Source organism: Macaca fascicularis, chromosome 1 (genome assembly GCF_037993035.2).
Source record: "Macaca fascicularis isolate 582-1 chromosome 1, T2T-MFA8v1.1".
In the NCBI taxonomy this organism is placed as follows: domain Eukaryota; kingdom Metazoa; phylum Chordata; class Mammalia; order Primates; family Cercopithecidae; genus Macaca; species Macaca fascicularis.
This window is the reverse complement of record NC_088375.1, coordinates 202,342,501-202,359,146: the sequence shown is the minus strand read 5'-3', so window position 1 is coordinate 202,359,146 and position 16,646 is coordinate 202,342,501. Positions and strand designations below refer to the sequence as shown.

At 41.9% G+C, this 16,646-nt stretch overlaps 1 protein-coding gene across 2 annotated transcripts in view; it reads left to right on the top strand.

Annotated features, from left to right (window-relative positions):
• Window positions 1-16,646, top strand: part of RBBP4 (RB binding protein 4, chromatin remodeling factor) — a 29,503-nt gene that overhangs the window by 4,034 nt on the left and 8,823 nt on the right. For both annotated transcript variants that reach the window (XM_065534299.2, XM_005544082.5), the window contains exons 3-10: window positions 2,388-2,533; window positions 12,172-12,345; window positions 12,688-12,803; window positions 12,921-13,081; window positions 13,184-13,310; window positions 13,439-13,516; window positions 16,339-16,415; window positions 16,531-16,588. In XM_065534299.2, the coding sequence (XP_065390371.1) occupies window positions 2,388-2,533; window positions 12,172-12,345; window positions 12,688-12,803; window positions 12,921-13,081; window positions 13,184-13,310; window positions 13,439-13,516; window positions 16,339-16,415; window positions 16,531-16,588 (937 nt within the window). The remainder of the gene's footprint in view (window positions 1-2,387; window positions 2,534-12,171; window positions 12,346-12,687; window positions 12,804-12,920; window positions 13,082-13,183; window positions 13,311-13,438; window positions 13,517-16,338; window positions 16,416-16,530; window positions 16,589-16,646) is intronic.

Below are 16,646 nucleotides of genomic sequence, written 5' to 3'. Positions count from 1 at the left end.
TGCTATGTTGCCCAGGCTGTTCTTTAACTTCTGGGCTCTAGTGATCCTCACACTTTGGCCTCCCAAAGTGCTGGGATTACAGGCATGAGCCACCTTGGCCTTGTTGTTGTTTTTTAAGATAAGGATTGTGTACAAGCAAGCAGCCCTGATGCAGTGTTTACTTTTGTGTGTGTTCTTTTTCTGGTGTTTATTCATATCCATTTCCCCCTTTTAAAAAAAGAAAAACCACAATTGTAGTTCTGTAACACTGTCTTCTCCTTCATTCTTTTTCTGGTTCTTTGTCTAACCGTCTACATACAGGTAATTACAATTTTCTGTTCATATCCCTCTTTTCAGTGTAAGGTAGATGCTCTCAAAGCTTTGCCTGTGACATCTGTGCAGAAGAATTCCTATTGATATCTTTAGACCTAATTTCTCTGGAGCTTTTCCTGATTTTTCTTCTGCCTGCCGGTGTCTTCTCTGGTATATCTTACTGGCTTCCTCAGTTTGACATGTTGTAAATGGAATTATTCCTTCTATGAAGGCCTTACCCCAACTTTCTCTCCTACTGTTCCTGTTTCTTTTCATCATAATTGGCTTTGGTTTGACATTTTCCCTTTCTCCATTTTATAGGCAGTCAATTTATAAACCCCAATGAATTCTGCTTGTGTAGGATCTTTCCCATCTAGACCAGGAGTTCTCAAAATTTTATATGCATTGTAATCAGCTGGAGGTATTGTGAGATAGATAGTTGTGCCCCACCTTCTAGAGTTGCTGATTCAATGGGTCTGGAGTAGATGTGAGAATTTGCATTTCTAACAAGTTCCCAGATGATGTGGATGCCCTTGACCCAGTATGGAGTCCAGAATGCCTTAAGACGGCATTCAGGACACTAAATAAAGTCCATTTTAATCGGCCTTCTCTCCCACTGTGCTCTCCCATATCAGAAGTCAGATTTGGACTTCAGCATACTTCTGTTACTTAGTAGCTGTGTGATCTTAGGCACGTTGTTTAATTTTCTTCCTTTCCTTTTCATTCTTTTCTTTCTTTCTTTCTTTGGTTTTTTTGTTTTTGTTTTTGTTTTGTTTTTGTTTTTTTGAGACAGGAGGCAGTCTTTCTGTGTCACCCAGGCTGGAGTGCAGTGGCACGATCTCTGCTCACTGCAGCCTCCACCTTTCAGGTTCAAGCAATTCTTGTGCCTCAGCCTCCCGAGTAGCTGGGATTAGCCAGCTGCCGATTGTGTTTTTTGTTTTGTTTTGTTTTTTGACACAGAGTCTTGCTCTTTTGCCCAGGCTGGAGTGCAGTGGCGCCATCTTGGCTCGCTACAACCTCTAACTCCTAGGTTCAAGCAGTTCTCCTGTCCCACCCTCCCTAGTAGCTGGGACTATAGTCACCGCCACTACACCCAGCTAATTTAGTAGTATTTTAGTAACGATTCTCTTGCCTCATCCTCCTGAGTAGCTGGGATTACAGGCACCTGCCACCATGCCTAGCTAAATTTTGTATTTAGTAGAGATGGGATTTCACCATATTGGTCAGGCTGGTCTGGAACTCCTGACCTCAGGTGATCCACCTTCTTCGGCCTCCCAAAGTGCTGGGATTACAGGCGTGAGCTGCCGTGCCTAGCCCAGCCGCAGGTTTTTTGAGGTCAGGAATTGTGTCTTAATCTTCTTTGTACTTTACGTTTGGAGCCATGTGTCCATTGATTAGGCAGTTAGTAAATATTTGGTAAATTGGTTTACTTAATGTTATTTCCTCCTCTTTCCCTTTTTTCATTTTTTTCTTTTCAATTTCTTTGCGCCCTTTCCCCTTCTTTTCAATGAAAAATTTTAGTGTGCAAAATTATTAGCATACCCAACAATGGTTTGCTTTCCCTCCAACCTGTTGGTAGTGAGTGAGTAGTTAATTCCCATTTTATTCCATTAGTTTTACTTTTTCTCCAGAGTAATTAAGTAGAAAATGTGGCTCTTGGCCAGGCACGGTGGCTCTTGCCTGTAATGCTGTCCGTTGGGAGGCTGAGGTGGGTGGGAAATTTGAGGCCAGGAGTTTGAGACCAGCCTGGCCAACATGGTGAAATCCCGTATCTACTAAAAATACAAAAATTAGCCAGGCATGGTGGCGGGTTCCTGTAGTCCCGGCTACTAGGGAGGCTGAGGTGTGAGAATCACTTGAACCCAAGAGCCAGAGGTTGAAGTGAGCCAAGATCGCACCACTCCATTCCAGCTTGGGCGAAAGAGTGAGACTATTTATTAAAAAAAAAAAAGAGAGAGAAGAAAAGACTCTTAATGACTTTTCCCCTCTCTTAAAACCTGATTGTGTAGTAGTGACTTTTACGTACACGTATATTGTTGACCTCGCGGTCTCCTGATGTTACTAATTTGAATAGTGACCATATGTTGCCGTTACAGACCAGAAGGGAAAGATTTCAGCATTCATCGACTTGTCCTGGGGACACACACATCGGATGAACAAAACCATCTTGTTATAGCCAGTGTGCAACTCCCTAATGATGATGCTCAGTTTGATGCGTCACACTACGACAGTGAGAAAGGAGGTAGGAATCTTAAACGTGAAAGAAGTAAAGATGTGTGGGTCATAATCTTTTTATGTTTTTGAATTATAAAAGTTATATCCAGTTTGATAAACTGTGACTTTAGAAACAATATTTAAGCTTGAGGAAAGCCTGAGTTTGCAATGGTAGATATTTATATTAGAGTTGTAGATATCAGAAGAAATATTTAACACATCCTTGGTTCTGTACCTTCACAATAAACTTTTCTCAGCTGGTGCTGGCGGGGAGGATTTCTGCAATTGAAAGAAGCAGAAATGTACTATATATTATTGCTGTACATTCTTGATTTATTTTTTATTTTTTTGTTCAGAATCTCGCTCTGTTGCCTAGGTTGGAGTGTAGTGGCGTGATCCTCACTCACTGCAACCTCTGCCTCCCAGGTTCAAGCGATTCTCTTGCCTCATCCTCCTGAGTAGCTGGGATTACAGGCACCTGCCACCACGCCTAGCTAGTTTTTGTATTTTTAGTAAAGACAGGGTTTCACCAAGTTGGCCAGGCTGCTCTTGATATCCTGACCTCATGTGATCCACCCACCTCAGCCTCCCAGAGTTCTGGAATTACAGGCTTGAGTCACCGCGCCCGTCCATATTGCTGTACATTCTTAAGATGGGAGATAACTACCCCTAAAGAGGTGAAAATTGGTTTGTGTGTGTGAGTAGGTGTAAATAATCTTACTGGTTGATTGTCTAAAGCACAGATATGCACAAAGTACATAGGATATCTATGGTATTAAAATTTCGTGGGACTGGTGGGGAAGGGGTAGTTCTTAAAAGATTTCTTAGAGGAGCAGTAGTGAAAAAAAAAGGTTGAAAAACACTAACTTAAATTACCCTTTCTAGGCTTAAAGTGGTAGAAATGACTTAATCATGGCACTCCCTATATGTATAGAAACTAAATTCCAATGAGTTGTTTCATTATATCCTATTTTTAGGCCATAACCTAAGGGTGTAACTGATCATGACATGCTTACTCTTTCCCTTTTTTTTTTTGGAGATGGAGTCTTGCTCTGCCGCTCAGGCTGGAGTGCAGTGGTGCGATCTTGGCTCACTGCGACCTCCGCCTCCCAGGTTCAAGCGAGTCTCCTGCCTCAGCCTCCTAAATAGCTGGGACTACAGGCATGCACCGCCATCCCTGGCTAATTTTTATATTTTTAGTAGAGACAAGGTTTCATCATGTTGGTCAGGCTGGTCTTGAACTCCTGACCTCAAATGATCCTCCTGCCTTTTGTTCTTGCTGTTACTTAGGCACAAATACTCTAATTGGTAGTGTGATAAATTGTAAAACTACATATATGTGTGTGTATATATATTGTGTTTGTGTGTAAAATTATATAATTATATATAATTGATAAAATATACATATGATTTATATATTTTATAATTTTGTTATATGTATATAATTGTATATATAATTTTACACATAATGTAAAAAACACACCCCTTCTCCCATATAATAAACCTTTCCCCAGCCAGGTGCAGTGACTCACGCCTGTAATCCCAGCACTTTGGAAGGCTGAGACCGGTGGATCACTTGAGGTCAGAACTTCGAGACCAGCCTGGCCCAACATAGTGAAACCCTGTCTCTACTAAAAATAAAAAATTAGCCACGCGTGGTGGCATGCACCTGTAAGAACCCAGCTACTCAGGAGGCTGAGGCAAGATGGCATCACTTGAACTCAGGAGGCAGAGATAGCAGTGAGCCAAGATCTCACTATTGCACTCCAGCCTGGGCAAAAAAAAAAGGGGAAACTCCATCTCAAAAAACAAAACAAAAACTTTTCCCCTGGATATCACTTGATGTATTGTGATGTATTGTTTTCTAAAGGATTTATCCTGTGTATTGGATCACTCATTAAACAAATATGTTGAGTAGTTTTGTATGCCAAGTATAGAATATGCAATATAGGTTCAGAATTTGCTCTTGTGGCCTAATATAAGCAATTATATATAATATAAGGTCACCTACCTCCTTTTGATGGCTATATAGTAGACCATAATGATTCTTTATTGATTGACATTTAGATGGTTTCTAATTTTTTGACTTTAAAAGCATAGTTTTGCTATAGAAATACTCTCTAAGTAGAATGTTGTATCAAAGGGCAGGACCATTTTTTAATATAATTGATACTGCTAAGTTGCACTCCGAAAAAAGATTTGAAGTCCCACAACAGCGTATGTATTTATGTCTGTTTTTTTGGGGTTTTTTTGTTTTTTTTTTTTTTTGAGACGGAGTCTTGCTCTGTCGCCCAGGCTGGAGTGCAGTGGCCGGATCTCAGCTCACTGCAAGCTCCACCTCTCGGGTTTACGCCATTCTCCTGCCTCAGCCTCCGGAGTAGCTAGGACTACAGGCGCCCGCCACCTCACCCGGCTAGTTTTTTGTATTTTTTTAGTAGAGACGGGGTTTCACCGTCATAGCCAGGATGGTCTCGATCTCCTGACCTCGTGATCCGCCCGTCTCAGCCTCCCAAAGTGCTGGGATTACAGGCTTGAGCCACCGCGCCCAGCCGTATTTATGTCTGTTTCTCCATGCCCTTGCCAACACTGGACTCAATAGAACTCATTCTCAGTTTACATTGCTTTTTTTATTTGTGATGTTGAGCTTACTTCATATTTCCCTTGAGCTGCTTATTTATGTCTTTTGCCCATATTTCCTTTTGAGTATCTCTTCATATAAGGTAAATTACACTCTCTCCACCCAATAAATAGGTGCAGATCATTTTCTAGTTTAATTTAAAATCTTTAGTCCTGTTATTGATTAGAAGCTGTAAGTTGCTTTTTTAATGGGGCCTTGCTCTGTCATCCAGGCTGGAGTGCGCTGGCATGATCTTAGCTGACTGCAGCCTCCTTATGGGCTCAAATGATCCTCCCATCTATGCCTCCCAAGTAGCTCTGGCTATAGACGTACACCACCATACCTGGATTTATTTATTTATTTTTATTTTTTATTTTTTATTTTTTTTGAGTCGGAGTCTGGCTCTGCCACCCAGGCTGTAGTACAGTGGCGCAATCTCTGCTCACTGTGACCACCGCCACCCGGGTTCAAGCTATTCTCCTGCCTCAGCCTCCCAAGTAGCTGGAATTACAGGCACCCGCCACTACATCCAGATAATTTAATTTTTTTTTAAGAAATGGCGTGTCACTATGTTGCTCAGGTTGATCTTGAACTCTGGCCTCAATCTTTCCACCTCAGACCTCCCCATTCAGTGATTTCATAAAGTATGTATTCATCTATTGTTGTCTTCTGGGACTTTTATGTTTGGGCCATTAAAACTTATTGTTCTGGTATTTGGTATGGAATCAGAATCCAGCCTTTTTTTCCTAAATGATTGAGTTTTTGTTGTTATTTTGAGGCGGAGTCTTGCTTCGTCACCCAGGCTGGAGTGCAGTCGCACAGTCTCGGCTCACTGCAGCCTCTGCTTCCTGGGCTCAAGCAATCCTCCTGCCTCAGCATCCTGAGTAGCTGGGATTGCAGGCATGTGCCACCATGCCCAGCCGATTTCCATTATATTTTTTGTGGAGGAGTGGGTCTCACCACATTGCCCAGGCTAGTCTGAAAACTCCTGGGCTCATGCAGTTCACCCACTTTGGCCTCCCGAAGTTCTGGGCTTATAGGCCTGAGCCACTAAGCCAAAAAAATTTTTTGTATTCAGTCAACCATTGATGGACACTTGGGTTGATTCCGTATCTTTGCTATTGTGTATAATGCTACAGTGAACATAACAAGTGCATGTGTCTTTTTGGTAGAACGATTTCTTTTCTTTTGGGTATATATACCCAGTAATGGGATTGCTGGGTTGAATGGTAGTTCTATTTTTAGTTCTTTGTGGTTTTTTTGTGTTTTTTTTGTTTTTGAGACGGAGTTCCACTCTTGTTGCTGGAGTAAAGTAAGTGGCGTGATCTCGGCTCACTTCAGTCTCCGCCTCCGAAGTTCAAGCAGTTCTTCTGCCTCAGCTCCCCGAGTATCTGGGATTACAGGCATGCCCCACCACACCCGGCTAATTTTGTATTTTTAGTAGAGACGGGGTTTCTCCATATTGGTCAGGCTGGTCTCAAACTCCCAACCTCAGGTGGTCCACCTGCGTCAGCCTCCCAAAGTGCTGGGATTATAGGCGTGAGCCACCATGCCTGGCCCTATTTTTAGTTCTTTGAGAAATCTCCACAGACTGCTTTTCACAGTTGCTGAACTAATTTGCATTCCCACCAGTAGTGTCTAAGTGCTCCCTTTTCTCTGCAGCCTCACCATGTTATTTTTTGACTTTTTAATAGCCATTCTGACTGGTGTGAGAGGCATCTATCTGTTTTGATTTGCATTTCTCTGATAAATGGTGATGTTGATCTTTTTTTCCACATTCATTGTCCACTTATATGTCTTCTTTTGAGAAGTGTCTGTTCATGTCCTTTGCCCACTTTTTATCTTTCTTTCTTTCTTTCTTTCTTTTTTTTTTTGAGACAGTCTCGCTCTGTCGCCCAGGCTGGAGTGCAGTGTGGCGATCTTGGCTCACGGCAACCTCTGCCCCCTGGGTTCAAGCGATTCTCCTGCCTCATCCTCCTGAGTAGCTGGGATTACAGGCGTGCACCACCGTGCCCGGCTTATTTTATATTTTTTGTAGGGATGGGGTTTCACTATATTGGCCAGGTTGGTGTCAAACTCCTGACCTCATGATCCACCCGCGTCAGCCTCCCAGAGTGCTGGGATTATAGGCGTGAGCCACCATGCCCAGCCTAGTTTTGTTTTTTAAGAAACTGGTATCTCGCCCAGGCGCAGTGGCTGGCATCTGTAATTCCAGCACTTTGGGAGGCTGAGGCATGTGGATCACGAGGTCAGGAGTTCAAGACAAGCCTGGCCAACATGGTAAAACCCCATCTCTACTAAGAATACAAAAACTTAGCTGGACGTGGTGGTACGTGCCTGTAGTCCCAGCTACTTGGAAGGCTGAGGCAGTAGAATGGCTTGAACCCGGGAGGCGGAGGTTGCAGTGAGCCGAGATTGCGCTACTACTGCACTCCAGCCTGGTTAATGAGCAAGACTCCTTCTCAGAAAAAATAAAAATAAGTAAGTGATGTCTCTGGTCTTTAGTCCAAGTTTATAATAAATTATTATATATTTTACTGAAGCTGGTATTCTTAGTTGTAAGGTTCATGGGCTCAAAAAGTGGCTCAATGGTAAAATTCATATGGTAGTTACCTTGTTTGAGGACATAGTATTGACTGGGAAGACACCGTTCGTACCTTCTGGGATGGGAATGTTTTATATTTTGACCTGGTGCGTACATATGTAAAAATTCATCAAATTACAACAACTTATGCACCTTTACTATATCATGTTATACCTCATGTTTGTTTTAATATTATTTATATGGAGAGAAGCTAGCAAAATAGGAAGGCAAGTTGATACCTCAGCCTTTCTTTTCTACTTCAGATTGGCCTTTTCACATACCAGTTTCAACACCTATTTATTTATATTACTATATGTGTATTTTTTCAGACAGAGGTCTCACTCTGTTGCCCAGGCTGGAATGCAGTGGTGTGATCACAGCTTACTGCATTCTCAGCCTCCCAAGCAGTTAGGACTATAGTCATGTGCCACTGCAGTCAGCCCCTGAAATGTTTTTTAAATGCAATTTACATTTCTTTTTCTAATCCTGTCAATTTTTTATTTTTTATTTACCTTTTTTTTTTTTTTTTTTTGAAACGGAGTCTAGCTCTGTCGCTCAGGCTGGAGTGCAGTGGCGCGATCTCGGCTTACTGCAAGCTCCACCTCCCGGGTTCACGCCATTCTGCCTCAGCCTCCTGAATAGCTGGGACTACAGGTGCCTGCCACCATGCCCAGCTAATTGTTTTTGTATTTTTAGTAGAGATGGGGTTTCACTGTGTTAGCCAGGATAGTCTTGATCTCCTGAACCCTGTCAAATTTAACATTGAGGGGTGTATGCAACTTTGGTAACACTGATGTAATAAGTTCTGATAACCCAGTAACATTGGGCCAGCCCAATTTTCAATTTTGAATACACTAAGTTCTTACTACTGTAGTTTTGTTTATGGTGAAGGAGGCCTATGTTTAATATATGCCCAATACTGAAATAACCAACGTTATGTAGTGGTTACCCCTTGCTTCATGGGCTCTGTGCCAGCTGTGGCTTCTCCTTTGTTATTGGTGCCTCTTTTCTGGCAGCTATCTTTTTTTTGTTGTTTGTTTGTTTGTTTTTTCTGAGACAGAGTTTCTCTCGCCCAAACTGTAGCGTAGTAGCGCAATCTTGGCTCAGTGCAACCTCTGCCTCCTGAGTTCAAGCGATTCTCCTGCCTTAGCCTCCAGAGCAGCTGGGACTATAGGCACGTGCTACCACGCCCAGCTAATTTTTGTATTTTTAGTAGAGATGGGGTTTTGCCATATTGGCCATGCTGGTCTCGAACTCCTGACCTCGTGATCCACCCATCTCGGCCTCCCAAAGTGCTGGGATTACAGATGTGAGCCACTATGCCCAGCCACTTTTTTGGTGGGGGGTGTCATTGGAGATATGATGAGGATTCAGTTCCAAATCACTGCAGTAAAGCAAATATATAAAGCAAACCACACAGATTTTTTGTATGTTTACATTTTACTGTAGTCTCCTAAGCATGCAATAGCATTATGCCTAAAAAACAATGTACATACCTTAATTTGGAAATACTTCATTGCTAAAAAAAAAATGCTGACCCAGAGGCACCAACTGAACACATGTTGGGAAAATGGCACTAATAGACTTACTCAATGCAGGGTTGCTGTAACCTTCAATTGGGGAAAAAACATATCTGTGATGCACAATAAAACAAGCTGTGCCTGTACTTAGACTGAAGTTTCTTGAGATACATACCATATATGCCTTGTTTTTTCATAGATTGTAGATGTTTGTGGGCTGGAGTTATGGGAAAAATTAGTTTAATGTGGGATTTTTTTCTCCTTTAAAATCTATCTTGAATTTTTATTTTTAGGTTTTTAGCCTGTGTGAAACGTTTGCTTTTCAAAAGTTATTTTGAAGTTGTAAGTTATCTAATATGCCAGCCATACCACCCATGTATGTCTTTGCTTTCTGAAAAAATGTTTGTCCTTCAAAGAATAACACTAGGCCCGGCCCAGTGGCTCTCTCATGTAATCCCAGCACTTTGGGAGAATGAAGCGGGTAGATTATCTGAGGTCAAGAGTTTAAGACCAGTTTGGCCACCGTGATGAAACCCCATCTCTACTAAAAATATAAAAATTACCTGGGCGTGGTGGCACATGGCGGCAGTCCCAGCTACTTGGGGGGCTGAGGCAAGAGAATCGCTTGAACCCAGGGGGCAGAGGTTGCAGTGAGCCGAGATTGCGCCACTGCACTCCAGTCTGGATGACAGACAAGACCCTGTCTTAAAAAAGAAAAAAAAGAATAGCACTGCATAGCAATGCGATTGACAGAATATTTTTATTTATTTTTAAGTTACTCTCACAACTTCTTTGCTTTGTGGATAAGGTATTTGAGGCTCAGAAACTGAAGGCCTTCCCTGGATCACCAAACTAAGTAAGTGACAGAGCCACTTAGGGACCTGGGTCTGACTCTTACTTTGGAACTTTTGCAACCATATCATGCTGTCTTCTATTACTCTTTGATCATTAACTACCTTTGTTTATATAGTGCTTTGCCAAGATTTACATAATCACATTATATTGTTATACATATTATAATGGTACTTGAGAGAACTCTCTTAAGTGCATATAGTAGTCATGTGTGAATAAAAAATGTTTTCATCTAGTTGTTGCCTACCTGGTTTATTTCAACCAGGGACTTTGGTTGGCGTGTGTAAGTGGGTGTAGCAAAATGGAACTGGCTGCTGTGGCTCTGTTTTTCCTCACTGAAATAAAAGAAACACTGTAAGGAGAAGATAAACGGCATGATGGTATTTCAGAACATTCATCCCAAACTAGAGCTTCAGACAAGCGATGCAAGAAGAGCACTTTAATGTTTAGCACACTGTGTACTTAATATTCATTATAGTAGTAGCATTGGTTTTATTTATTCGGCATACTTATTTGTACTTTGAAATTTGAAAACTTTATTAAGATCTGTTTTTGAAGTATGTGGGCAAAGGATAACCCAGGTGCCGAGACAAGTGACTGAAGGCACAAACTGTTTTAGTATAATAAAGAAAATAGTTAAAATAAAGAATAGTTATAATACAAAGTAGATATAGAGATGATCTTGGACATTATCAGTCATTGGTATAATCATTATTAATCATCAACTTTTAATATTACTCCTTGTTGTATTACTAATATAACCAAGGAATAACTGGTGAGTATAGGGTCAGGTGCTGAAGGGACATTTTGAGAAGTGAGCTAGAAGGCAAGAGGTGAGCCCTCTGTCAGGCCCACATAAGGGCCGCTTGAGGGCTCCTTGGTCAAGTGGTAACGCCAGTGCCTAGGAAGGCACCCATTACTTAGCAGACCGTGAAAGGGAGCCTCCCTTTCCTTGGAGGAGTCAGGGAACACTCTGCTCCACCAGCTTCTTGTGGGAGGCTGGATATTATCCAGGCCTGCCTGCAGTCATCCAGAGGCCTAAACCCCTCCCTGTGGTGCTATGCTTCGGTGGTCACGCTCCTTGTCCACTTTCATGTTCCTCCCTTACTCCTGATTCCTCTTTGAGGTTCTTAGAAAAAAGCAGTAGAAGAAATAGTGAAAGTCTTAAAGTCTGATCTTTCTCATAAGTGCATAGAAGGAAACGGTGAGGTATGCTGCCTTCCCTCAGATTCAGCTACCTAAAAGTGAAGGGTCCCCTGTCTCGTGATAACGTGACTTGCTTGACCTTATCAATCACTTGGACGACTCACCCTCCTTACCCTGCCCCCTTGTCTTGTATGCAATAAATTATCAGCGCACTTAGCCATTCGGGGCCACTACCGATCTCCAGGTCTTGGTGGTAGTGGTTCTCCAGGCCCAACTGTTTTCTCTTTATCTCTTTTGTCTTGTGTCTTTATTTCTTACAATCTCTCGTCTCCGCACACGGGGAGAATACCTGCTAAGCCCTGTAGGGCTGGACCCTACATCAGTAGAATTCTAGTTTTCCTTAATTTCAGACAGTAATATAATACAGCCATCTCTCAGAATCCGTGGGGAATTGTTTCCAAGACCACCTTCAGATACCAAAATTCACAGATGCTGAAGTTTCTGATACAGCATGGCATAATGTTTGCACATAACCTATGCAGATCTTCTCATATACTTTAAAGTGTCTCTAGATTACCTATAATACGGAATACAATGTAAATGTTATATAAATAGGCTGTATTGTTCAGGGAATAATGATGAGGGGGAAATCTGTACGTGTTCAATACATGCATTGTTTTTCTGAATATTTTCACTTAATGATTAGTTGAATTCATGGATGAAGAACCCACTGATATGGAGGGCTGACTGTATTTCTTATTAGGTATTTAACTACCTAGAATCACAGGGGTAGGAAAGCACTTTATAGTGCTAGCAAATGTATAGATAATATCTAGTATTATGCCAGTTTGTTCCTAAGGAAAAAAAATCCTTGCCTGTGTTTTTATACTCCGGGTACCCTAGAGTAGCTCTTGTTTTGTTCTCATTTGCAATTAATTTATTTACAGAATTTGGAGGTTTTGGTTCAGTTAGTGGAAAAATTGAAATAGAAATCAAGATCAACCATGAAGGAGAAGTAAACAGGGCCCGTTATATGCCCCAGAACCCTTGTATCATCGCAACAAAGACTCCTTCCAGTGATGTTCTTGTCTTTGACTATACAAAACATCCTTCTAAACCAGGTACGTGCCCCTTTGTATTCAAATACAAATGAGTCACTATGGGAACACATGGTTCCACTCACTCTGAGTTTAATTGCATGTTACTCTGTGTAATTTTAACATCTTGTGATTTGTATTGATGTGTGTATGTTTTTCTTCATTTTGCCTACATGAAAAAATAATGCCTTTTTACATAGAACAAAATACTGGTGCTGTTTAAGCATTATCTGTTTGGTCATAATGGTTCCTATATCACTGATAAATGTTAAGAGCTTTTAGACATCTTGATTAAAATTCCATTATGCTCAGTAGGCCCAGAGAACCAGTGGACTGGGTAGTCTTGATGTGTCTGTCACTTTGCAGATCCTTCTGGAGAGTGCAACCCAGACTTACGTCTCCGTGGACATCAAAAGGAAGGCTATGGGCTTTCTTGGAACCCAAATCTCAGTGGGCACTTACTTAGTGCTTCAGATGACCACGTGCGTATCCTTCCCATTTTGAAGCAAATCTGGGCTAGTTACCAGTTGGTTTCTTTTTTGGGGTGTGTGGGGAGGTGAGAATCTTCCTTTTATATAATGGTTAATTTTACATTTAAGACCATCTGCCTGTGGGACATCAGTGCCGTTCCAAAGGAGGGAAAAGTGGTGGATGCAAAGACCATCTTTACAGGGCATACTGCAGTAGTAGAAGATGTTTCCTGGCATCTGCTCCATGAGTCTCTGTTTGGGTCAGTTGCTGATGATCAGAAACTTATGATGTGAGTAGAATCCATTCAGGGTTTTTACTTAATATCTTGTCTAAGTTTTATGTTTAGTTACCATTTCAAGGGTTTTTTTCCTCTTTTTTTTTTCCACTGAAGTTGGGATACTCGTTCAAACAATACTTCCAAACCAAGCCACTCAGTCGACGCTCACACTGCTGAAGTGAACTGCCTTTCTTTCAATCCTTATAGTGAGTTCATTCTTGCCACAGGATCAGCTGACAAGGTCAGTTTCATTTATTTTAATAGAAAACAATTTAATTTCTCTAGCTTTTTTTGAATTGCAGAAATTTTACTTACAGTATTTTTTTTTTCTTATCTTAAAAAATGAATTACTCTTGTTTTTGTACCTAGACTGTTGCCTTGTGGGATCTGAGAAATCTGAAACTTAAGTTGCATTCCTTTGAGTCACATAAGGATGAAATATTCCAGGTAAGAGAAACCAGTGCTACTAATTTTGTTTTTGTTATTTCTAAGAAAAACCTGGATGTATGAGTGGGCACACATGTGCTTTATGCTGTTGCTAAAAATAGAAATCTGTATTCCTATGCTACTTTCTGTGGGAATTGTTATTTCTTTGTTATCTCTGTACTTTCTCAAACTGGTTATTGACCACCTACATTCATCAGATATTAAGAAAACAGGCCAGGTGTGATGATTCATACCTGTAATCCCAGCACTTTAGGAGGCTGAGATGGGTGGGTTACTTGAGGCCAGGAGTTTGAGACCAGCCTAGCCAACATGGCAAAACCCTGTCTCTTTATTTTTTAATAAAAATTTGCAAAGAAAGGAAAACTAGTGCCTGATTATTTTTTCAGCCTTCTTTCTGACACTTAGTGATCTCTTCCCTTCTTCCAATATATTCTTTATTCTTCATTGCATACCACATATGTTGATTTTTCAATCCAAGCCTAAACCTCTGGCTCCATATTTTCTGCCTCATCAGTTTAAAACCATTTATGCCTAGTGTTCCATTATTGGAACACTAAGCATGTGGGAGTTTATATCCTACTGCTCAAGGTCATCGCCAAGGTCTGATTGCAAAAATTAAAAAAAGAAATAATTGTTGCAGTGTGTTCAAAGCTTGTTGCTAGGGCACTATGAGAGATTACATTATGTAGCCTTTGCTGTCAAGGAGCTCCCCTTTTCTGGGGGGACGGAGTTTTGCTCTTGTTGGCCAGGCTGGAGTGTAGTGGTGCAATCTCGGCTCACTGCAACCTTCACCTCCCAGGTTCAAGTGATTCTCCTGCCTCAGCCTCCCGGGTAGCTGGAATTTCAGGTGCCCGCCACCATGCCCAGCTAATTTTTTGTGTTTTTAGTAGAGATGGGGTTTCACCATGTTGGCCAGTCTGGTCTCCATGATCCACCTGCCTTGGCCTCCCAAAGTGCTGGGATTACAGGCATAAGCTACCACGCCCAACCGAGCCAAAATTTTATAGTGAGGGGGAGGGCTTGTTTAGAAATTACTATAATAAAAGATTTTGTCAAGTGTTATGAACCTGAGGGTGGTAAAGATTAATTCTGGTGTGTGAAGGTGGCATCTGAACTGGGCTTTAGGTGAACCATACTCCTACATACTTAGTCTCTTATTTTCTACTTTTCAGCCCGCCTTGGTGAACATTTTATCCTTACCCTATCTCTTTGCTTTGCTTGTGATGGTGTTCTGACTTATGTGTAACACTGAACTCATAGTAAATACTTAGGAACATAGTTATTGTATATGTCATCTGTACTTTAGTTCTTAGGTCAGAATTGGATTGCATTTGGGTAGAGGCCAGAATTAGCCAATAAGAATAGACAATAGGTAGGCTGGGTGCAATGGCTCATGCCTGTAATCCCAGCACTTTGGGAGGCCTAGGCAGGTGGATCACGATGTCAGGAGTTTGAGACCACCCTGACCAACATGGTGAAATCTCGTCTCCTAAAAATACAAAAATTAGCCAGGCGTGGTACTGTGCGCCTGTAATCCCAGCTACTCAGGAGGCTGAGGCAGGAGAATTGCTTGAATGTGGGAGGCAGAGATTGCTGGGAGCTGAGATCACCCCACAAGAATAGACAAGATTTGGCCGGGCGCGGTGGCTCAAGCCTGTAATCCCAGCACTTTGGGAGGCCGAGACAGGCGGATCACAAGGTCAGGAGATCGAGACCATCCTGGCGAACACGGTGAAACCCCGTCTCTACTAAAAAAATACAAAAAACTAGCTGGGCGAGGTGGCGGGCGCCTGTAGTCCCAGCTACACAGGAGGCTGAGGCAGGAGAATGGCGTAAACCCGGGAGGCAGAACTTGCAGTGAGCTGAGATCCAGCCACTGCGCTCCAGCCCCGGCGACAGATCGAGACTCCGTCTCCAAAAAAAAAAAAAAAAAAAAAAGAATAGACAAGATTTGATGTTTCAAAAGATAAGATCATGCTGGGCACATGGTGCACAACTCCAGCTACGAAGGAGGTTGAGGCAGCAAGTTCCTTGAGCCCAAGAGTTCAAGTACAGCCTAGAAGCAACATAGTGAGGCCTCATCTCTTTTTTTGATACCAGCCTAACCCCATCTCTACACAGATACAAAAATTTGCCGGCTGTGGTGGCAGGCACCTGTAATCCCAGCTACCTGGGAGGCTGAGGTGGGAGAGTCACTTGAACCTGGGAGGTGGAGGTTGCATTGAACCAAGATCCTGCCATTGTACTCCAGCCTGGGTGACAGAGCAAGACTTCATCTCAAAAAAAAAGCGTGCAAGGGGGTGGTGTGGGAATGGAACAAAAGCTTATATCCTGGGTCTAGTAATGGGTTGTTATCGTACAAGAAATTTTTTTTTTTTTTTTTTTGAGACAGACTCTCTGTCACCCAGGCTGGAGTGCAGTGGCACGATCTCGGCTCACTACAACCTCTGCCTCCTGGGTTCAAGCAATCCTCCTGCCTCAGCTTCCCAAGTAGCTGGGATTATAGGTGCCCGCCACCACACCTAGCTAATTTTTGTATTTTTAGTAGAGACAGGGTTTCACCATGTTGGTCAGGCTGGTCTCGAACTCCTCACCTCATGTGATCCACCCGCCTCCCAAAGTGCTGGGATTACAGACATGAGCCACCACTCCTGCCCGTAAAAGAAATTCTTTAGCTCTTAATTTTAACTGTAGCATCTATAATACTTTGACTTCCTCTTCCCTTTTGTTTACAGAATTTTTAAATTGTTAAATATTTTATGAATTTTTTCCCTTTGTTTTCTAATTCATCGCTTTGCTGTTTTCTTCATTCCTATGTGTAGGTTCAGTGGTCACCTCACAATGAGACTATTTTGGCTTCCAGTGGTACTGATCGCAGACTGAATGTCTGGGATTTAAGGTAATTCTTGTGTTCATTCCTCTGTCTGCGTACTTATTTCCTTTATTTACACTTTGCAAAGGTAGTCACTAGGGGTAAATCTATTTTAACTTTTAAAATTATGCTTTTGTACTAGTAAAATTGGAGAAGAACAATCCCCGGAAGATGCAGAAGACGGGCCACCAGAGTTGTTGGTATGTTAAAAGCATTGGACAGTACTGAAGTAGTGTGTAATTTAATGTCCTCTATCTG